General features: G+C 42.0%; 1 protein-coding gene across 7 annotated transcripts in view; it reads left to right on the top strand.

The window, feature by feature from the left end:
- The first annotated feature begins 2168 nt into the window (after positions 1–2168).
- LOC109679005 (optineurin-like) overlaps positions 2169–23377 on the top strand; it is a 41050-nt gene continuing 19841 nt past the window's right edge. Inside the window, exons 1-6 of one of the 7 annotated variants that reach the window (XM_074056640.1) lie at positions 2169–2350; positions 8501–8677; positions 9901–10103; positions 14193–14324; positions 16601–16680; positions 18639–18773. In XM_074056640.1, coding sequence (XP_073912741.1) covers positions 8512–8677; positions 9901–10103; positions 14193–14324; positions 16601–16680; positions 18639–18773 — 716 coding nt within the window. In that variant the 5' untranslated portion in view covers positions 2169–2350; positions 8501–8511. Of the gene's footprint in view, positions 2351–8500; positions 8678–9900; positions 10104–14192; positions 14376–16600; positions 16681–18638; positions 18774–23377 lie in introns of all 7 variants that reach the window. The other 6 variants (XM_074056638.1, XM_074056639.1, XM_074056637.1 and 3 more) reach the window with 6 other exon arrangements.

Here is a 23377-nt window from a genome sequence, read left to right as displayed (position 1 = left end):
AAGTGAAGTGTGACTCACACCAGGCACTCTTAACAGGCCCTAAGAGGGATCCTCCTCCCCAATTCTCAAGAACTTGATTCCAGTTCTCCCTCTCTCTCAATCTTTCTCTCTCTCTCTGAATGATATCAGGTCTGCAACAAACTGATTTTTTTTTAATTCTCATTTTTGTTACACTTCCCCCAGGCTCACTCCATATAAGCCAGCCCTCTCCACTATTCTCACCCTCCTACACCACAACTTCAGGGCTCAGGACTTGGGTCTGAGGCAGCTCCTGACTTGAGAAATTGTGAAATAAATATTTGGTCTTATCCAAACTTCCTGGAAAACAGCTCCCCAAGTCCTTGGAATCTCCAAAGTGACAGGTGTCTTTTGGTGTGCTAATAAATTGACTATTGGTTGGCAGCCCATAGGTAGCTTCAAGATGGAAGCTGTTCACACAGAAAGACCAAGGCAGGATTAGAGGGTTGGGACCAGTCCCACCTTCAACCTATGGGAAAGGGAGAAGGGCTGAAGATTAAATTGGTCACCAATGGCCAACAATTTAGTTAATCATGCTTGTATAACAAAGCCTCCATAAAACCCCAAAAAGATGTGATTTGGACAGCTTCCAGATATCTGAACATATGGGAGCTTCCAGGAAGGTGAACAAAGACACATCCTCTAGCAGGGTGGCACACAGCAAATCCCAGGGACAGAAACTTCTGCACTGGGGACCCTTCTGGACCTGGCCCTTTATAACTCCTCCTCTGTTTCTTTGTATCATTTAAAATATCCTTTGTAGTAAACTGGTAAACATAAGTGTTTCTGTGAGTTGCTCTGGCAAATTAAAATCCGAGTACAAGATCCTGGAAACACCAGGTTTGATTGGTCAGAAGCTCAGGTGAAATTACCTGGGGCTTGCAATTGCCCTGGGAAGTAGCCGGCAGTCCTGTGGGAGTGAGTCCTTAACCTGTGGGATCTGCCACCACATCCAGGTAGATAGTACCAGAACTGAACAGAGTTAGAGGACACCCAGCTGGTGTGCCCTGCAGAACTGGTTGGCTGTTCTAGGGAGAAATTCCCACATACTTCCTGGTGACCAGAGTCATAGGAGTCTTATATGCTGATTGTGGAGAGTATAGGAGAAATAGATCGTTTCTGGACTGGGAAAGCTGAATCTTTCCAGTGTACCAGGAAGGATGTGTCTGTCTGCCTTTTCCCGGTTTGGATCAGGATTTGATTCCTTCCAACCTGTGAGCAGGTGGATAGGCAATCACGTGTGCTCATTTCCACTGAGGTGAGCAGCGTCGTCCCTTTCATTGGCAGATCAAGTTCTCCCTTGTTATGCATCGTTTTTGACCTTGAGCACAAACCTGCTCACAGACTCTTCAGAACATTCCGGGAGACCGTCCTAATGTCTGTTTACGTGTCTTGCACTGGGATCCAGGACCTCACTCTTACCATCAGATGTCATCTGTGTCCTGTGATGGCGTCTCGGGTGTGTGGAATGCAAACCAGGGCGGTTCTGCTCTCCTGCTGTGGCTTTCTACCCTTTCATTCTACCGTACAAAGCAGAGGCGCCCTCCCTCCTTAGTACAGTGCATCAGTACGTCCCCAGCAGCGAGGACTGCCAATCTCACCTGCCTGGGTCATCCTTAGCACCCAGGCGACAACGAATCTGGGAGAACAAGCTCCAGAGAAGCATTCTGCAGGCTTTTTCTGTGTTTTAATTAAGGACAAAAGAAAGGGGGAGTTGGGGGTGGAGATTGGGTGTAAAGCAATATATGCGTACGGTTACCTATACCTAGAAGGAAGGTTTCAAAACCAAAACACAGATGAAGATACCATTTTGAGGGTGCCAGGTTTCCTCCTGCTCTGAGGGGCGCAGCGACCCCCTGTGGTCCGCTGTTCTCCTACAGGGACCTCACGAGCAAGACCCAGGCAAGCCCGACTCCGAACACTGGGTCTAATTAATCGTTTATTTTAATTAATCCCATCTGTCTGACCCCCTCTTCGTTCTCCCCGTTTTCTTGGCTCCTTGTGGGGCCCTGCGCGAGCCGCGGGATGCGACGGTCCGGCGCACGCAGAGACGAGGAGGGAGGGGCGGGACGTTGGGGGCGTGGCCAGGCCTGGGGCGTGCCCGTGGGGCGTGGTCCCAGGGGGCGTGGCCTGGGAAATTCCCCGGCGGGGCGCTGCGGTCAGCTGAGCGGCGCCGGGCGGGTAGTGAGTCGGTGCATCAGCCCCTCGCAGGCCGCCGCCGCCCCCACCCAGCAGGTCGCCGGGCCGGCGTCCGCATCCGGGTCGGGAGCTGCCCTCCAGGGCGCGATGCCGAGGAAGCAGTGATCCCGAGACAAGCCGATCGCGGCGGCCGGTGAGCCGGGACAGGGGCGAACAGGAGTAGATAATTGGGGTGGCTCTTTCTTTCCTCTGGTTGGCTCTGGAAGTGGTTCCCGCTGCCTGATTGCCTGCGGCCCCGAGCCTGCCAGGGTGACGGTGGCTAAGGGTGGCGTGTCCCTCCCGCGGGACTGCTGTCATGGGAAGATTTCCAGGCCCTAGTCGATCTTGACCTGGTGTGAAAGGGCAACGGGGCAGAGGATGGTGGGGACAGACGGCTACCTCAAGGGGTCCCCGTTCCCTTGAATGGTGAAAATACCACGGGCTCTGCTGTCTGCAGGTGACTTCTCTGCAGGTCACCGAGGTGGTTTGAGGGTGACGTCCCTTCTGCAGGTTTAGAGTGGTTATGCAGCCAGTTCCTGATTATAAGAAGGAAGTGGTTAAAGGTACACCTTTGGAAGACTTGAAAATACTCTGGTAATGAGGTGGCCCAGGAACTGCAAGGAATAATGACCCTATCCAACGTGGTGGGCGGTGGTGGACAGCCCAGGCAAATGCACACGAAACCCTTATGCCTGAGAGAGGAGTGTGTGTGTGTGTGTGTGTGTGTGTGTGTGTGTGTGAGAGAGAGAGAGAGAGAGAGAGGATATGAATGAATATTTGATGAGGCTGAGAACCTTCAAGAATTGCTTTTAGCTTTGAAACTATGTAAGCAGGAGGCAGTGGAGGAGGCCGAGAAAATGAAACCTAGCTTTTGGCCTGGCCTCCACCCACCAGGAGTAGTGTTGTATGGAAATGTATGCTATGGAGTGGTTTAAAGACGATATGGAAAACTAAAGCCTTAGGAAAATAAGTGAGGCAGTGCTAAGACACCCAAATCCTTCAGAACTGGCTAGTAAGGCCACACTGTTAATCCAGGCAGCCACCTACCCGTTTGACCTAGGAAGAGAAGAGATAGGGAGCCAGGCTGGTTCCCAGGAGTAGTCTGTTTGTATTGGGCTGAGAGGGCCCAGAGCAGAGGCCAAGGCCAAGGACTGCCCTGTAATGGATAGGACAAGTGAAGTTTCTGTGTGGACTGTACAGAGAGGAGGAGGATTGACTTGAGTCTGTGGGTGTTTGTTGATCTCTTTTTATACTGAGCCAGTTCTGGGGTTCTTTATGTGTCGTGTACACCATGAGAGTCACAGTACCTTTTTTACAACAACCTTTGGGTTGCATATTATGCTATGGAATCTAGCCCTCCCCCAAATAACTTCTTGAAAGGAATTGGACATCATATGACCTTCCTCATGACGCTCCTGCCCCCTTCCTTAAGTAGTAGCACGTAGGTGTTCTAGAAAGAAATATACCTACTGGTCTCTAAACCTGCTTTCCTGAGTTTTATAGAGACTTGACATATTTAATATTTAATAAGTTCTTTAGAATTTATGGAACAGTGAAACCAAAATGCAAAGAAAAAGAAATTGATCATTTTCCAAAAAATTAAAATCTATTCTTTAGGAAGTTTTCATTGTTTCTACTTTAGCATGTGTATGATGATGGAATGTTGCAAGTATGTATTATGAAATAATATCCAGTGATATTATTTGCAATGATATAAAAAGCAGTTCTGATTGTTAAAGTAAGTTTTAGAAGTTGACTTCAAGAATCTGGTAATGCATGCCATAGAACTGTAAGAAAACTTGTACTAGCATGGCGGGTTTGCTACTCGCACAGCAGAAAGCATTTTTAGGTATTAGACTTTAAAGTACCTCATTATGCTGTATTTTAATTTCATTTTAATAAACACCTACTGAGAGCCTGCTGTGTGCCAGACTCTAGTTAGAAGATGGAGAGAAAATAGGTGGGCATAAGATGATGGCAGAATTTGCCAAGGAGGCAAGTAGAAGGGCCAAGGAGGTAGAACTGCAAAATGATCATTTGACACAGGAAGAGTTCACTTGACACAGGAAGAGTTCACTTGATACAGGACTCCATGTTTGAGCTGAACATTGAACTGTCCAGAGGAACTTTGCCAGAGCAAAGGGAGCCAGATATTTCAGGCAGAGGACAAAGGAGAGGGAAGGACACAGAGGCTAAGAATGCAAGGAACTATGAGCCCTTTGATGTGGTGCAGTGGTTGGGTGACAGAAGAAGACACAGATGCATCAAGAAATTGAACTCAAACCCTGAAATGCCTTCTTTGTCTTGCTCAAACTGTCTTCAGTGAGAATGGTTGTACTTGGGCAAATTATCTCCTATTACAAGAGAAAACATGAAGGAGACAATGGAATTGAAATGGAAAATGAAAGTCAGATTACTTAGGAGGCTGTTAAAATTCACTCAACAATATCTGCTGTACTTTTCCGTATAATGATGTCAGTGCTAGGAATATAGCAGTAGATAACATAGGCAGAAACCCTATGGAGCTCAGCAGACAAATAAGGGCCTGAGCTCAGCCTATGCGGATGGAGAGGAGGTGGGGTTTAGGAGCATTTTGGAGGTGGAAGTGACTGGATTCGATGGCCAATTAGATTTGGGGGAACAGAAGAAGCAAGCTTTATTCCCAGGTTACTGCCTTGGTGCCCAGCTCAACTGTTTCCGTTTTCTGTATATAGTAAGAGCCAAAATTAACCTAGTGTTTTTAGCTTATCATGATAGGGCTTCTTTTGCTCCATTAGGAGGATACGTGTGAATTCTGAGTGCTGATGGAATCTTGCTCTCTCCCTTGGTCCCTCTGTGAACCCAAACCAGAATTTGCTCATAGCCAACTATTGGCTCTGATCAAAGCTAACTTATCCCAGGAGAGATTGAGCCTGTGAAAACTTCATTAGCAAATTTGAAGACTCACCTACACTAGGGTAAGGGCTTAAGTTTATTTTGCACCCAGTGGGTGGAAGCCAGTGTAAGGCAGATTCTCTTTGACACACAGGACTTTCTGGCAATCAAAGCCATCCTGTAATGGAAAAGACAGGGCCTGCTGTGATCAGTGCTCTGTCATTGAATATCCAAGACTATTCTGTATGACCATGCACCATGGAAACCAGACAACACGTTCTTGCATTGAACAAGAAGTAGAATTAGATTATCTATCTCTGGCCAACTCAGGAATGAGACTTATGCCTGTGTCTACAAGGACAAGTCATTAATTGCATGACTTTTAGAATGAAGAGTAAGAATATGTATAGTTAGGAATTCAGGCAGCAGATCTGGGAATAAAAGCTAGGAGATTTTGCTTTGACCTTCCACCTATCACCTACTTCTCAGTCTTCCTAATTAGTGAAAATGTGACAAACCCTATGCTCAATTCATGCCTCCTTCTATCCTTAAATATCACCTTTGCTCAGAAATGACATGATTGAGATCTGGATCATCTGGATTATTGTGAGAAATTATGTTATGTGATAGAACCTTGGTATAAATGACTGTTCTAATTTCTGTAACCTACGAAGATCTGTGCAAAGGTTTGTGTTCATGTTTGCCCAATTCAAAGTTGTTCAAGATGAAGTTTAAAGACTTAAAGAATGAAGCTTTCTCTTACCAGCATTCTAGCAGTAGATAATTCACCTGTGTACTGTTCAGTGGTAACTCAGTGATCCCCTTAGACTAGTCTCAGGACGGGGGTGTGGCTGAAGACATAGAGTGCTTGTCTAGCAGGCGTGAGGCCTTGGGTTCAATCCTAGTACTCCAAAAATAGAAAAAGAAAAATAATTCTAAAAAAAGTACCCTTTGAATCTTCCAAACTTACATTAAATTGCTTTTCAATTTTAAATAAGTAAATTGTTGGTAGTATTTGCAATGGTTATGTTTGCCGTCCATGTTCACTTCTTATTTACTGGGGCATTTGAACTACAAAATCATTTTTCCTAATAATATTGAGTAACGAAGAGTTCACAGTTACCAAGATAGGCATACGTTTTCATGAGATGAGAGCATGCCTGTGAGGATACCGGGGTGTCAGTGGAAGGGTGAAGATGGAGCTGTGACTTTTTCTCTCTTTTCTGGGACTGTGATCTTACTAGAAGTTTAATACTCCTTACAGGGTTGCAGAGCTGAAAGCAGCCATCAGGGTCACCATTTGATAGGTAAATCAGGAAATAACCACAAGAGGTTAGGCAACTTCCCAAGGCCACAGGTTCAGCAACTGGTATAAGTGGTTTTTCTACTGTGTCCCTTCGTACAACCCCACCCTTTTCCAGTGTCCTTATAAAATCTGAGCAGCCTGCAAAAGTTGGAAGCCCTGCAAAAGTTGGAAGAACACATTTAACTTTATCGTGTTTATATCTATAGACTTGGTGAAGGTGCAGAGGAAGGTGAGGAAGAGAAGAAAAGGAAACATCTCCTTCCCTTTTCTTTCTTTCTCTTTCCCACCCTTTCTTTTCATTCTCTCTTGGAAAGAGCACTAAGAAGAAACTTGTGACATAATAAGATGAAACCAGACACATCTCCAGATACCTACTTGTACGCTTTTTAAAATGTTAGGCGGGGGATGTAGCTCATGGTAGAGCACATGCTTGGTATTTCAGGGGCCCTGGGTTCCATCAAATCAAAAAAAAAGAAAATGTCTGTTAAATGTTGCCATGGTCTTTGCAGAGTGCAGTATAATCACCGTATATGTAAGGAACTTTCATGTTGGCAGATAAATGATCGATGTTACAAGGACTTCATTTTTAGACCTCTTACCTAGAATTTTAGCATTCCTCTGCAAAAATAAGTAGGAACATGGTTATTCAATAAAACCTCATTTATATGAAATGTTAGCAGCAAGATCATTCTGTGAAAAACTGAATTTTATGGAAAGTCAGTAACTGACAATTTATCCAAATTGCATTTTTTAGGGAAAAAAGCAGTCTATTTTTGTCTCCTAGTGCTAAGTGTTGGAAAACAATCTCATGATAATTCTTTTCTAAATTTGGTTATGTAAAACATAGATACAAGAGGTTCACAAGCCATGTGTGGTAATACATGCCTGTAATCCCTGTACTCGGGAGGCAGAAGCAGGGAATCACGGGGTCCATGCCAGCCTGGGCTATATAGGAAATTCCAGGCTAGTCTGGGCTATGATAAGACTGTGTTTCAAAAAGCCAAAACAAACAGAAAAAAAGGTTCACAGTTGTACAGCAGTACCATTGCTTAATCCTATTTGTTACATAGATGGATTTAAAGTTGGCATGTGGCCAGGCATGGTGGTGCATATCTCTAATCCCAGCTATTCTAGGGGTGGAGATAGGGAGGGTCACTGATTGAGACCAACCTAGACAACAAAGTTAGCAAAGTTAGCTGAGTCCCAGCTAGGTGGGAGGCACAGGTGGCAGATTGCTAGGAGGATCTTGGGCCAAACTGGGCAAAAACTTGAGACTCTACAAACTAGAGTGGTGTGTGTAGAAACCTTTTCAGAGCATGCAGTCCCTGAACAAAGGTCTTAGTCTGTGTTCACTGTGTGCCCAAGCAGTCAGCACTACCTTTACTGTGTTGTCAGACTGGGTTGTGGTGCCTCCTTGATGCCTGCCTATGTCATATGTCACGTGTTGACCTTGGACAAGCTGAGCATCCATGAACTCAGTTTCCTCACTGTGAAAATAGGTAACCAGCAATGTTTTGATGAACAGAGGATGTCTGATAGTGTTTCAGCACGGAGTAAGCACTAGAAAAAAGTTACTTCTCCCTTTCTTTTTAATCAATATCATAAGTAATAAAATGTGGAGATTTTTAACAGCTTCATTGGTATATAATTCACCTACCATACAGTTCACTCAAAATAAGAAAGTTCAAAATTAAAGATTTGTAGGGGGATTATTATTATTATTATTATTGGCAATACTGGGGTTTGAATTCAGAGCCTCATGCTTGCTAGGCAGTCTCTCTACCACTAGCCAGGGGGGAGTTTTATTTAATGTTACTTTGTCCATGCCTACAAAAGCATCCTCATCACCATGATGCTGAAGCCCTCTTCCTCTGTTCCCAGCTCCTCACTGGGCCCCTTCATATACCCAGGCACACAGGAAAGTACATGCATGCACGTATTTCCCTGAAGCTGGGCCATGCCTTTTGTGTTAAAGGAAGAATCAAAAATATATGAAATACAATTGGAGGGAAGGTTGGCAACTTTGGGAGTAAATATTAGTCATTTTCTATGTTACTTGTGGGACTCACGGAGATCCTAGGAGAGGAGGGACAACTATATTTTCAGTTTGTGGCTTTTCCACAGGACCTGCTGCTATGTCCCACCAACCTCTGAGCTGCCTGACTGAAAAGGGGGACAGTCCCAGTGAAGCCCCAGGAAATGGACCCCCACACCTGGCTCACCCCAGCCTGGACACGTTCACCCCAGAGGAACTGCTGCAGCAGATGAGGGATCTCCTGGTGGAGAACCACCAGCTGAAAGGTGAGCCACCCCATATCCCTGGTCAGCAAGCCCTCGTGATGCAGGGTCCCCCCAAACAAGGCTCCTCGGCGGGTGCCCTTCAGTCTGCTTTCCTGGAGAAGAAACAGCACAGGGTAGCCCTTGGCAGGGATAAAGGGCTTTCTGTCTTTATTTCTGGGTACAGGTAAGAATAAAAAGTGTTCTGTCTTGGGGCTGGGGTGTAGCACAGTGGTGGAGTGCTTGTCTAACATCCCCTAGGAGGGTCCCTAGCACCATCTCAGGGAAATAGCACAATGATATTTAGACCTTTGAGAGGAAAAAGAGAGGAAGCCTTGCTAAGAACACAGCTAACCCTGAGTATCACCTAGGAAAAGAAAGCATTGTGCCAGACAGGGTGGGGCACTCCAAGGATTGGGAGTTCCAGGGCAGCCTGGGAAACAAGGTGAGACTCTATCTCAAAAGCAAGCAAGCAAGCAGAGTATTCTGATATCTCAAACCATAGATTTTGGTAGAACTGGTGGTTTAATCAGCATCCTAGTGATTAATGGGGATTTGTGCTATATGAAGGTACCCAAATCAATTCTATTTTCTTGGAACTTTGTGGGTTTTTTTGAGACAGGGTCTCTCTATGTAGTCCAGGCTGCCCTCAAACAGGCTCCTCCTGCCCCAGGCTTCCAAGGGCTGGGATTACAGATGTGGGCAACGATGCCTGGCTTTTCTTGATGCTTTTAAGGACTAGATATGATGCTAAGTGCTTTAGTCCTGTCTGGAAGCAAAATCACTCACATCTCACATCACTATAAATCACTCACATCTCATATCACTATAAATATCTATCTATCTATCTATCTATTTATAGATAGATAGATAGACAGATTTTTTTTTGGTGGTACTAAAGACTGAACTCAGGGCCTCCCACTTGCTAGGCACCCCACCACCACTTGAGCTACTCCCCTCAGTCCTTTTGCTTTTAATTTGTTTTTCAGATAGAGTCTCATACCTTTACCCAAGTCAGCCTCAAGCTGTGATCCTCCTATCTCTTCCTCTGAAGTAGGTGAGATTATAGGCATGCACCACCACACCTGGGCTCACTATAGTCTTTTTTTCCTGCTGACCCTTGACCCAGGCCAAATAAAGCATATTTAGATCAGAGCCTTATAGTAAAATGGGCAATGGGGAGGTTTGGTTCGTGAAATTCCATACGTTCTCCTGATTATGACTTCCTTCCTCTGTACTCTACACAGAAGCCATGAAGCTAAATAATCAAGCTATGAAAGGGAGATTTGAGGAGCTTTCAGCCTGGACAGAAAAACAGAAGGAGGAACGCCAGCTCTTTGAGATACAGAGCAAGGAAGCCAAAGAGCGACTGACAGCTTTGACTCGTGAAAATGAGAAACTGAAGGAAGAGCTGGGAAAACTAAAAGGGAAACTGGAAAGGTCATTTGCGGTGAGCAAACTGAGCAACTCTGATTTGATTTTCTTAATATTTGCTATAGAATCTTAATTGTCTAGACTCCTAGATCAATGCCTTTCATGATTCAGGCTGGACTGGCGTTTTGCAGGTCTTGAAAGAAGTGTTTTGCTGAAAAGATCGCTTGTGATTTTAAAGATCAAGTATAATCTCTGTTGGAGGAAAGAAATTTTTGAGACTTTTTCCATATTGACTCAAGTCAAAAAAATATTGAGATCATAAATCGACGCCTTGCCTTCACTGCAGATGGTGCATACAGACCTCTGCGTGGAACCACCCACTTGGTAGTCTTTAGTTTGTCTTTAATATAAAATTGTTTTTTTTAAATCTATTACTCTAAATTTTATTTCTTGACCTTGTCCTTTCTCTCAGTCTGAAATAGAGATTATTTATTTCACATGTTCCTTTAGAAAAAAAATGTCTTGGCAAAAGCCATCTTGCAATAGGAGGCTGGCTGTTTGGTTTCCATGGTAAAGAGGGAAGAAGACTTGTTTTTGTTGACCCAAAGAACAAAGGAAATGTATTCATACCCAAGAGTGGATCAAAGGTGTTAATGAAAACCAAACCAGGACACATTGGAAGTTCTTGCTGAGCCTCCAGCCTTGCTGGCTGTTGTTTGTTTGCATTGACATCTGCCATCCACGTTCTTCCAAACCTGGACTTAACCCTTTGGAGGAGGGAGCACTGGGTTGGTTAAGGAGGGATTTATTCCAGAAATCAATGTTTTGTTTGTTTTCTTTCTTGAGACTTTACCTTGAAGTTTGTTGATCTCTACATTTTTGGATGGATAAAGAATGGAAACAAGAAATAAAATAGAAAATAATTCAAAGGGAGGGATGACAGAGGATAAAGATGAAACATTGTTCAGGGAACTATAAAAAAAGATCACTTAAATCAACACTCTTATTCATCTTCCCCTGCTCACAGGATGAGGAAAACATTCTGCTTGAGTCATTTATATTCGTATTGGACATGTGTCATTCTTGATAAGATTTATCTCGCCTAATCCTTCAACCTGTCTTACGGAGTTCAAAGAACATTAAGTTGTTTCCTTGGTGGGGGTAGGAGTCTCTCATTAGTTGAATATTTTTGAGGTAGAATTCTTTGAAGAAATGATCACCTGGAACATATGAATAATTTCCTACTCTCTGAAAGAAAATATCTTACATTATTTTCCTTTTTTGGCTTTTGGGAGGTGAGTTGACAGTTGGCTCCTGTCTGCTGGGACCTATCACATTGAAGCCAAGAAGGAAGCTTCTAGAACACTTTGTCTTTTGAGATAATCTGCCCACAGGTTTTCCTGGGAGGCTCCACAATTGGGAGCTGTTGAGACAGAAGCTGGAGCTCTGTCAGCTGCTTTCAAGGCAGATGACCGATGGGCACGAGGTTGGAGCAGGACCCGGGGCTCGGGGGTGGGGGGGTGGGAAGAAGAAATGAACTGCTTTTGAACCCTTGGCCATCAGCCTTTTCCCACCAGTCTGAGCTACTCCATCCGCCCCATTGCCTCCCTGCCTTTTCTTTAGTTTTTATTTCATGGATCCTTTGGAGAGATTTTTATTGAGTCCTCATCTTCCTGACTTAGTAAAGCTAAGGCCTCTTCTGACTGTTCTCTCTCATGCCACCCATCCTTGGTGCTGTTTCCTACAGATGAGAACATAGGAAACCCCCTCCCCACAAGCCAGCAAGGCTTCTCATGTGTTCTGAGCCTCACGGGAGCCAGAGTAGGCATTTCCCGTGGAGGTCTGCCTTTCCATCCTCAGTGTGAGCTGAGGTGTGAGTGACTCTGCCTGATTTCACCCAATTATGCATTAAAATGATCTCCAGAGAGTACTTTGTAACTTTTAATTGTATAAATGGCCAGGTAAAGACCATAGATAAACATTCCTTCTGGAATTCTAGCTGACACATTAACCTGGACAGCGGTACATTTTCAGGAAAATGAAATGGAAAGCCTTTACAAATACATGAAAAGATAAATTGTGTTATGGGAAGGTCAATGGTAAGGGCTCAAAAGTGACATGTAGTGATAATGGAGTTGCAGGAGATTTTGAAAAAATAAACCACAGCGCTTGCCTGGCATGTGTAAGGCCCTGGGCCCAATCCCCAGCACCATTCTAAAAATGTCCTTTGAGAAGTCAAGAGGGTACAGAGGCTAAGACTGAAGATTCCTAATAAGGTGTAGTTTTGCCTTTACCTGCCTAGTCTACTTCCTGATTCGAATACCATTTTCATTCTTCAAGTTTGTTCTTTCCTTTGAGTCCTCACTGAGGTAGCTCACACAGACTTCTGACCTTCCTCATTGACCTGAATCCCTGGGTTCACAATGAGTTGCTTTTCTCTGAGGCCTGTAATGGTTCCCCAACAAGGGATAGCTCCACATGAAGAACATTGCCCCTGTAGTGTGAAGAAAGTCAATACCTGTGCCTCCATTTTAAAATATTTTAGGAACTAGTTGGTTTATGGTCCACCCATCCAAATCGACACCTCTTTGGTTCAACCATGAGCCTTGAGGGCATTTTTATGTTCCTTGGGAAATCTCTCAGAGAGGGCAGGGAAAGGGAAGGAATAAAACTCCAGGACATGGGCTGGTGGAGAGCCTCAAGTGGTAAAGCATCTGCCTAGCAAGTGTGAAGCCCTCAGTTCAAACCCCAGTACCACCCCCCCCCCAAAAACACTAGGGCAACATTGACTACAAGTGTGAGATCACTTATTTAAATTACTTGTTTAAATAATCTATAGATGGTATTTAATTATACTATAAATTCCTGAGGGCAGTTAAGACTTTTCTTTAAAAGCTGGTCTGCAGGTATTTGTTATTTTACCTTGAACTATTAAGGTGAAGGACTGTGTCTATCTGTTGTAGTTTTCTGATATTGTTGGGGCACCGCAATTAAGGTTTGGAAAGGGAATTGGTGACATGCACATAAGGACCATATAGGTTTTCTGGGGAGGGAACCAGCAGAGACATGGAGGTCACCACTGGCAGAGACCATGGACTATGTGGTGCTACATAGTTCCAAGGCCAGAACTTCAGGGAGTCTGCTCAAGATCAAATCCGCAGTGGTTAGCAGATGTAGACTACATCTGTTGTCCCTGCTCCCAAGTAAAAGTGCCACACCTGAGCAGGGTCTTTCTCCTGTAACTGTCCTCTGCAGTCATTACAATTGGGTAAACAACTCATGCTTGACACTAGTGGAATATTTTTTTTGACACTAGTGGAATATTGATGCTGATTATTCACATTTGTGCATGTGGAAACTTAAGGTTTTCCTTACCATTGGGTTATACCCATCTACTAACATTGGGAGAATTTGAGATTTTTCATGTGACTTACTGTTGCCAAGTAACATCCTTGATGCTTTGGTTTTGAACTAGATCTGAGGGGTGTGGGGAGAGCGGGGTAAGTGGCCATTTGTGGGAAGGAAAAACATAAGAAGGAGGTTGAATTATAACAGCTTTTTGTCCTTGTTTTCTGGAATTTCAAACTATAACTTACGAGGTTACTCAAAGTTTGGTTAGTTATTCCAATGTGCCATGGAATCCTTTCTTTTGTGTCATAAAGTTATTATTTACTAAAACGAAATAGTATAAAAATTCCATTTTATTTTATGGTGCTGGGGATTGAACCTCAGGGCCTTGTGCATGCTAGGCAAGCACTCCACTATTGAGCTCTACCCCCAGCTCCCAGATTTCCATTTTAAATGATAATATGTCAGAATAAATTGTCAAGTAAGAGCTACAATCTTTAAAGGATAGGAGAAGACCAGGTGTGGTGGTACATGCCTGTAATCCCAGCACTCAGAAGTCTGAGGCAGGGGGATTACAAGTTCAAGGCCAGCTTAGGCTATATAGCAAGTTCCGGGCCAACTTGAGCTACATAGTGAGACCCCCATCTCAAACAAACAAACAAACAAAAAAAAAAAAAAAAAGAGAAGAAGAAGAAGAAAAAAAAAAAAACAAAAGAAATATTAAGAAACCGCCTTTTTGTGCTGGGGGGATTTCTGAGTTTGATGGGTAGGCCCTTAGTTTGATTTGTGTATTCACTTTATTCCCTGTCATTTCTAGGACCCCAATGGTGACTCTAGGCCTCCCAAGGCAGAAGCAGAACAGGAAGCAGAGCAGCTAAAGACACAGGTGGCCCGCCTTCAGGCTGAGAAGGCCGACCTACTGGGCATCGTCTCAGAATTACAGCTCAAGGTCAACTCCAGAGGCTCCGCAGAAGACTCCTTTGTTGAAATTAGGATGGTTGTAAGAGTTTTGGTTGCACTTCTGTTGTAAACAAACTATAAAGCGTCATCCAGACAGATGAAAAAAATACCACTATCATTTGTCAACACAGGGAAGCCCAATAATGAGGAAACTGCAGTATAGCAGCATTAAATTGCTAACCCCATTTTTATTATTTTTAGGCTGCTCTGTAACTCTTGCTCCCTTTTGTCTCTTCCAAAATTTTTTTTGGAGGGGAGTGGTTCTGGGGATTGAACCCAGGGCATGCTAGGCAAGCTCTCTACCATTGACCCAAATCCCTAGTCCTACTCCTGTTTTTAAAGTGTAACATAGTGCTTGCAAGAGTTATCCTAGCTGAAATGAAAAAAAAAAAAAAATATATATATATATATATATATATCAGTTACCTTTTATAATCTTTTTCCCCAACTTGTCTTGGCAAATTAGGTATTTTTGTAACTACCCTAAAAGCAAAAACAACCCCCACCCACCCAAAACAAAAACCACTTGGAGTGGCTCAAGTGGTACAGTGCCTGCCTAGCAAGCATGGTGAGGCCTTGAGTGTAAACCCCAGTACTGCAAAAAAAAAAAAAAACCCAAAAAACCACAAACATGAACTTTCTGTCATTTTTTTCAAACCAAATCTCAAAACTAGGTTGAGCAGTTCACTCAGGAACAGAATTGTGATCAAATGTAGTGAACAAATGGCTTTTAAACACTTTAAATAATGGAATTGTCTTTTCAAAGTCAAATGAGGAACCATGGTAATTAAAAATGAGAGGAGGGTGGCAGACTGAGGGGAGTCTAGATTTTTCCCTCCCTTCCAATAGCATCTACGAGGCATCTCTGAGAACTGAGTTTGAAGCCAGTGCTATCCAACTTAAATTTCTATGCAACCCAAAATGAAATGGGTTAAGTGAGGTGGTGTGGACTGATTCCTAGGCTCTTGTAAAGGGTCTTTTGGGAGTGTCTCTGGATGTATTCAGACCTGTTACAGAGCAAAGCAGATGTACAAATCTTGTAGGGGGTCTGTCCTTGTGAGCTACTTAAAGAGATTGGACAGTGAGGGAGAAAAACACAATCCTCTGTATTAGACATGCTCATTTTATCTTTGTCAAAGGACATATCTGATATAGGAAAAGAGATTAACTGAAGAGAGAAATGTTCAACATATATAAGTCAGGAGGAGAGGAGAGTAACTTGCAAAAACTGAGCTACTAGATATGTCTGGAATATGAGCATGGGACTTCCTTATTCACTTGCTGCACTAAAGAGTAATAGAGTTGGAAAATGGCTCTCACTGCCCTTGTCATCCACACTTCCTAATAAATTTTAGATGTATTAATAAATAAGTGGCCAAACTCAAGAGCAGTGAAGATTTGAAGCATACCTTGCTGACTATCCTTTCTGCAAGTGACCAAAGGGGACTAAAGCCTAAGTTTGATCACAGAGCGTTAGCCCTCTGCAAATAACTGATAAAATTTAGGAAGCCCAAATATTTTATCATGAGTTTCCAAAGGAGGCTTCTTTCATAGTTTGCATCATCTTCTGCCTCCCAGATGAGTGACAGTTATTGTTAGCATAAATTTTTGTTTGCCTGGCTTCTGTGAACTCAAAAACACTGCCCATGGTTTAGGAAGAGTGTATCCAAAATATCAAGGACATCTTTGTGCATTTTTGAAGATTTTCTTCATTAGCTTATTGGAATAGAACTGCCTTACAAATCCTATTAAGTCTTGGTCTTAGCCAGCGATGCATGCAAATTATAACGAGAGCCAACTTGGCAAAAACATTGCTTTGTAAGCCTCATCCACAGAAAACTGCCTCCTTTTCTACTTTGCTTAGGTGAATTCTAGCATTTTCCATTTTAAAGGACTGTTAGGAAAGGTCCATGGAGTTGTCACTGCTCTGTGTGACCTTAACCTAGGGAACGAGGGAGATGCCAAGGAGAGAGAGGAGGAGATAAGCTTTCATGGAGTCAGGTTGACTGGGTTCAACAAGAGGAGGCCAACCTTCATGCCTTGGCCTAGATATTTATAATTCTGACAGGACATGCAGCTGCAGGAAGAGTAAATTTCCACTCCAGTTGGATGACCTAGTTAAACCACTTCACATTCAAAAGGTGGTTAGTTTTCTTGGTTTGCATATCATTAAAGTTCTTGATCTTTTTGTCCTTCTTTCTTTTGACAAAGAATTTCTCTAACTGACATATTGTGCTTAAATCCCTCTCATCTATGCTTTCACAGGAAGGAGAAGCAGATGGGTCAATAAGAGAAATCAAGAATAGTCCTGGGCCCATAAAAACGGACTCCACATCCATTAACACGTATGTGATGAAAGACTAGAGTGATCAGACAGACTCACAGACAGGGCAGCCTTGTCACTTTTAGCCTGGTACTGGAGGTCTAACATGAAGGGCTGAAAAGTAACTTCTCTCTAACTTGTACCAGGGCCTTTCTAGAATATTCGATTTGAATGGTATTTAATGTTGCCCAATCTGGCAAAATTAAAAATAATGTCTAGTGCCTTGCTAGGCTTACAAATGCTGACTACTCTGTTATAGAGGTGTTTCATTTCCATAAACTAGTCCTTGATCAAACAAAGGTATTTGTTCCTAGTCAAAAGACCCATGTTTACTCATTACCAGTGCTCTTTGACCTAGACCAGGCTGCCCAGCTTCCATAAGGGGGATGTGTCCATTTTCTCTTTCCTGTTCATTACAAATAAATGACAAACCAGATGATCTTTTGTAACAACTGTTGTTAGTGCTCTCAGTCATTGTGGGCATTTCTTAAAAGTGTCCAGCTATCTTATCTGTGGAGTCTCAGATTTACCTGCCCCATGTAGATACTAAGAAACAGACTTCTTAAATAATTAGAGAGCCTTTGGTGAGGGAGATAGTAGAAGTGAGTGTGTCAACCACTTGACTCAGCCCTCAGCCAGAGGAAGTCGTTAGCTCCTCCTCTGTGTGCAGGTTGCTACTTCATTCGTCCATTTATGAGTCAGTCTGAACATTTCTCTGGATCTCTTCCCTCATAGACTTTTGCGTGTATGTGATACTAGGGTTTGAACTCAGGGCTTTGTGGTTAGCAAAGCAGGTGCTCTACCACTTGAGCCATACCTCCAGTCCCCTCTAGACTTGAAAACCTTTCTATAAGTTGTGAAAAGATACATACAGAAGAATGTATAAATGATTAACACAACTTTTTTCAGCTATGTTCCCAAGGCTTCATATCAGGGAGAAAATAAGGATTATATAATATGCTTTCATCAAACAGTGCATAAATAAGCATTATTCCCTTTTTTAGCCAGAAATGCTTCAACTTTCCCCAAATTGCTGTTTTTAATATCAGAAGACTTTCCTGGAAGTAGAAGGAAGGAAGAAAACTGTGTTTGAAAGTTTCAAGCCACTTCCTCCTCATTTATATCCACACGCAAAGACCACTTCCTCTTTTGGGCTACACTGCTAACTTTTTAAAATAATAACAGCTCTGTGTCATTTATGAGTATCAAAAGAGATCAGAGCTAGATTTCTAGGTTTGGAGTTAAAGCGTTGGAGTCTTGGTAACTGGTATTCAGCCCTGGCTATTTATCAGATATGGTAGTTTGAGTAGATGACTAAAATAATAGCTGCTGTTAGCATCATCCCCATCACTGTGATGACTTTTGTGACTACAGTCATAGTTGTGGGTTTAAGTGTCTCTTAATTCAGCCACATTTGGAAATCGAGAAAAATATTTGACAGTAGTGCCAATATTTTTCTGCTTTGATTATTTGAAACCAAACCAAAACAGGTTTTCTTTTCTTGACTTGCAAATGTGATAGCTTCTGTCCATTTGGAGAAAGGCCAATGGTCTGCCCACATGCACTTGTATAATTTGTTTGACTGCAGTCCCCTTTGTGATTAGATCTCTAGAGAGGCTGGCTCCTCCAGCTAGGGCTGCTGAATTGATTCTGTGGGTTGTGTGGTCTTAGGTTGTATAAACAGTGACCATTTTGAAGAAACAAGTGCTCACATTGTCAGGCTACCTTCTCTGGAGCCTTGTGTTAGTCTTCACGCTTCACCCAGAAAACATGAAAGAGCTTGGCTGGATGGGTCACAGAACCAGCTGCACTTGATTAATCCATGAGAATTAATTGGAGAATGTTCTGGAAAGCAATTCCTGTAAATTAGTCTCAGTTATATTGGGCAACTCTTTTCTTATTCTTGACATTTTCATTTTCTGATGAAAACCTTTGTAAGTTTTATACCAGCTGTGGTGGTGATGTGATGTCTCAATGTAGGAGCAAATCTGCAGAAGGTGCCAGAAATTATTTGGAATTTGAGGAATTAACTGTGAGCCAGCTCCTGCTTTGCCTAAGGGAAGGAAACCAGAAGGTGGAGAGACTTGAAACTGCTCTCAAAGAAGCCAGAGAAAGGTATGAAATAGATTAATATGGAATGTGCACACATCTTAACTGCTTTATTGAAATATCATTTAGATACCGCACAGTTCACCTGTGGAAAGTGTGCATCTCAATATTTCTAGAACATTCACCAGGTGATGCAATCATTGCCACAACAGAATTTTAGAACGGTTTCCCCTATAGCAGAAATCCAGTACCCACTAGCACTCGCTTTCCACTCCTTCCAGTGATCTGCTTCCTGTGCCTGTAGATTTGTCCATTCTGCGCATTTCATAGAACTGAAGCAATCCATATGCGGTTCTTTGTGACCGGTACTTCACCACTGTTGCTGTTGAATAATATTCCACTGTATGAGTATAAACCTTTTTATTTTTCTGTGCACCATTTGTTGGCCATTTGGATGGTTTCCTCTTTTTACCGGCATCCACATCGTTTCACATTCACACGAGCAGCGTATGAGTGTTCTACTTTCTCCATATCCATACCAACACCTGCTATTGTCTAGCTCTTTATTTTAGCCATGCTAGTAGATGGGAATGGGTATCTTCTTGTACTTTCATTTCTATTTCCCTAGGGAGTTACTTTTATGTCAGATCTTCTTTGGATAAATATCTATTCAAATTTTCAGCTTATTTAAGAACATGAGTGTTTATTTTATTTTATTTTTATTGTTTTATTATTCATATGTGTATACAAGGCTTGGGTCATTTCTCCCCCCTGCCCCCACCCCCTCCCTTACCACCCACTCCCCCCCTCCCTCTCCCCCCCACCCCCTCAATACCCAGCAGAAACTTTTTTGCTATTTCTAATTTTGTGGTAGAGAGAGTATAAGCAATAATAGGAAGGAACAAGGGTTTTTGCTGGTTGAGATAAGGATAGTTATACAGGGCATTGACTCACATTGATTTCCTGTGTGTGTGTGTTACCTTCTAGGTTAATTCTTTTCGATTTAACCTTTTCTCTAGTTCCTGGTCCCCTTTTCCTATTGGCCTCGGTTGCTTTTAAGGTATCTGCTTTAGTTTCTCTGTGTTGAGGGCAACAAATGCTAGCTAATTTTTAGGTGTCTCACCTATCATCACCCCTCCCTTGTGTGCTCTCGCTTTTATCATGTACTCAAAGTCCAATCCCCTTATTGTGTTTGCCCTTGATCTAATGTCCACATATGAGGGAGAACATATGGTTTTTGGTCTTTTGGGCCAGGCTAACCTCACTCAGAATGATGTTCTCCAATTCCATCCATTTACCAGCGAATGATAACATTTCGTTCTTCTTCATGGCTGCATAAAATTCCATTGTGTATAGCTACCACATTTTCTTAATCCATTCGTCAGTAGTGGGGCATCTTGGCTGTTTCCATAACTTGGCTATTGTGAATAGTGCCGCAATAAAAATGGGTGTGCAGGTGCCTCTAGAGTAACCTGTGTCACAGTCTTTTGGGTATATCCCCAAGAGTGGTATTGCTGGATTATATGGTAGATCAATGTTTAGATTTTTAAGTAGCCTCCAAACTTTTTTCCAGAGTGGTTGTACTAGTTTACATTCCCACCAACAGTGTAAGAGGGTTCCTTTTTCCCCCGCATCCTTGCCAGCACCTGTTGTTGGTGGTGTTGCTAATGATGGCTATTCTAACAGGGGTGAGGTGGAATCTTAGTATGGTTTTAATTTGCATTTCCTTTATTGCTAGAGATGGTGAGCATTTTTTCATGTGTTTTTTGGCCATTTGAATTTCTTCTTTTGAGAAAGTTCTGTTTAGTTCACTCGCCCATTTCTTTATTGGTTCATTAGTTTTGGGAGAATTTAGTTTAAGTTCCCTATATATTCTGGTTATCAGTCCTTTGTCTGATGTGTAGCTGGCAAATATTTTCTCTCACTCTGTGAGTGTTCTCTTCAGTTTAGAGACCATTTCTTTTGATGAACAGAAGCTTTTTAGTTTTATGAGGTCCCATTTATCTATGCTATCTCTTAGTTGCTGTGCTGCTGCGGTTTCGTTGAGAAAGTTCTTAACTATACCTACTAACTCCAGAGTATTTCCTACTCTTTCCTGTACCAACTTTAGAGTTTGTGGTCTGATATTAAGATCCTTGATCCATTTTGAGTTAATCTTGGTATAGGGTGATATACATGGATCTAGTTTCAGTTTTTTGCAGACTGCTAACCAGTTTTCCCAGCAGTTTTTGTTGAAGAGGCTGCTATTTCTCCATCGTATATTTTTAGCTCCTTTGTCAAAGACAAGTTGGTTATAATTGTGTGGCTTCATATCTAGGTCCTCTATTCTGTTCCACTGGTCTTCATGTCTGTTTTTGTGCCAATACCATGCTGTTTTTATTGTTATTGCTTTGTAATATAGTTTGAAGTCAGGTATTGTGATACCTCCAGCATTGTTCTTTTGACTGAGTATTGCCTTGGCTATTCGTGGCCTCTTGTGTTTCCATATAAATTTAACGGTAGATTTTTCAATCTCTTTGATGAATGTCATTGGAATTTTGATGGGAATTGCATTAAACATGTAGATTACTTTTGGGAGTATAGACATTTTTACTATGTTGATTCTACCAATCCATGAGCATGAGAGATCTCTCCACTTTCTATAGTCTTCCTCAATCTCTTTCTTCAGAAGTGTATAGTTTTCCTTGTAGAGGTCATTCACATCTTTTGTTAGGTTTACACCTAGGTATTTGATTTTTTTTTGAGGCTATTGTAAATGGAATTGTTTTCATACATTCTTTTTCAGTTTGCTCATTGTTAGTGTATAGAAATGCTAATGATTTTTCTATGTTGATTTTATATCCTGCTACCTTGCTGTAGCTATTGATTATGTTTAGGAGCTTCTGAGTAGAGTTTTTTGGGTCTTTAAGGTATAGGATCATGTCGTCTGCAAATAGGGATATTTTGACAGTTTCTTTACCTGTTTGTATTCCTTTTATTCCTTCTTCTTGCCTAATTGCTCTGGCTAGGAATTCCAGTACTATGTTGAATAGGAGTGGAGATAGTGGGCATCCTTGTCTGGTTCCTGGTTTTAGAGGGAATGGTTTCAGTTTTTCTCCATTAAGTATAATGTTGGCTGTAGGTTTGTCATATATAGCTTTTATAATGTTGAGGTACTTTCCTTCTATTCCTAGTTTTCTTAGAGCTTTTATCACGAAATGGTGTTGGATCTTATCAAAGGCTTTTTCTGCATCTATTGAGATGATCAAGTGGTTTTTGTCTTTGCTTCTGTTAATGTGGTTTATTACGTTTGTTGATTTTCGTATGTTGAACCACCCCTTCATCCCTGGGATGAAGCCTACTTGGTTGTGGTGAATAATCTTTTTGATGTGTTGTTGAATTTGGTTTGCCATTATTTTGTTGAGGATTTTTGCGTCAATGTTCATTAAGGAGATTGGCCTATAGTTCTCCTTTTTGGAGGTGTCTTTGCCTGGTTTTGGGATAAGTGTAATACTGGCTTCATAAAATGTGTTAGGCAGTTTTCCTTCCCTTTCTATTTCGTGGAACAGTTTAAAGAGGGTTGGTATCAGTTCTTCTTTAAAGGTCTGATAGAATTCAGCAGAGAATCCATCAGGTCCTGGACTTTTCTTTTTGGGGAGACTCTTGATTGCTGCTTCAATTTCATTTTGTGTTATAGATCTATTCAGGTGATTAATTTCCTCTTGGAACATGAGTTTTTATATTATTGAGTTGTAAGAGTTCGGGTTATGTTCTGGATGCTAGTCCTTTATTAAGTATGTGATTTGCATATATTTTCATCCATTCTTTGGGTTGTCTTTTCATTTTCTTGATGGTATCATTTGCAGCACAAAAAGATTTTATGTTGATGTAATCCAATTTATCTGTCTCTCATTACCTGTGCTTTTGGTCTCATGTGTCAAAAACTGTTGCCCTAACCCATTGTCACAAAGATTCACTCTTATGTTTTCCCATAAATTTTTTATAGTTTTAATTCTGACCCATCTTCAGTTCATTTTGTTCTGTACAGAATGATATAAGAATCCAAATTCATTAGTCTTGATTCATTCTGTTCCATGTCCTATATGTCTATCCCTATACTAGTACCATACTGTCTTTTATTTGGGGGGCGGGTACTGGGATACTAGGCAGGCACTCTTCCACTTGAGTCACTCTGTCAGCCCTTTTTTTGTGTTGGGTATTTTTGAGGTAGGATCTCAAGATCTATTTCCCTGGGCTGGCTTCAAAGCTTGATCCTCCTGATCTCTGCCTCCTGAGTAACTAGGATTACAGCTATGAGCCACTGGCCCCCAATTTACACTATCTTGATTATAGTTTTGTGGTAAGTTTTGGAATCAGGATTGTGAATCCTCCAACTTTGTTGAAGACTATTTTGGTTCTTCAGGGTCCCTTGCTGTTTCATTTGAATTTTAGAATCACCTTGATAATTTCTGGGTAGAAAAAACCAGCTGGGATTTTATTAGGGATTGCATTGACTCTGTAGGTCAGGGTCTATTTTTATTTCTTTCACTGATGTTTTATATTTTCAGTGTACAGCTCTTACACTTATTTGTTAAATTTATTCCTTAGTATTTTAGTATTTTTGATGTTATTGTAAATGGACTTGTTTTCTTTGTTGGCTTAGTCATTGGTAGTACATAGAACTATAACCA

The sequence above is a fragment of the Castor canadensis genome, chromosome 15 (assembly GCF_047511655.1).
Source record: "Castor canadensis chromosome 15, mCasCan1.hap1v2, whole genome shotgun sequence".
In the NCBI taxonomy this organism is placed as follows: domain Eukaryota; kingdom Metazoa; phylum Chordata; class Mammalia; order Rodentia; family Castoridae; genus Castor; species Castor canadensis.
Note: the sequence above shows the minus strand (reverse complement) of the source record. Positions and strands in the feature narration are given on the sequence as shown.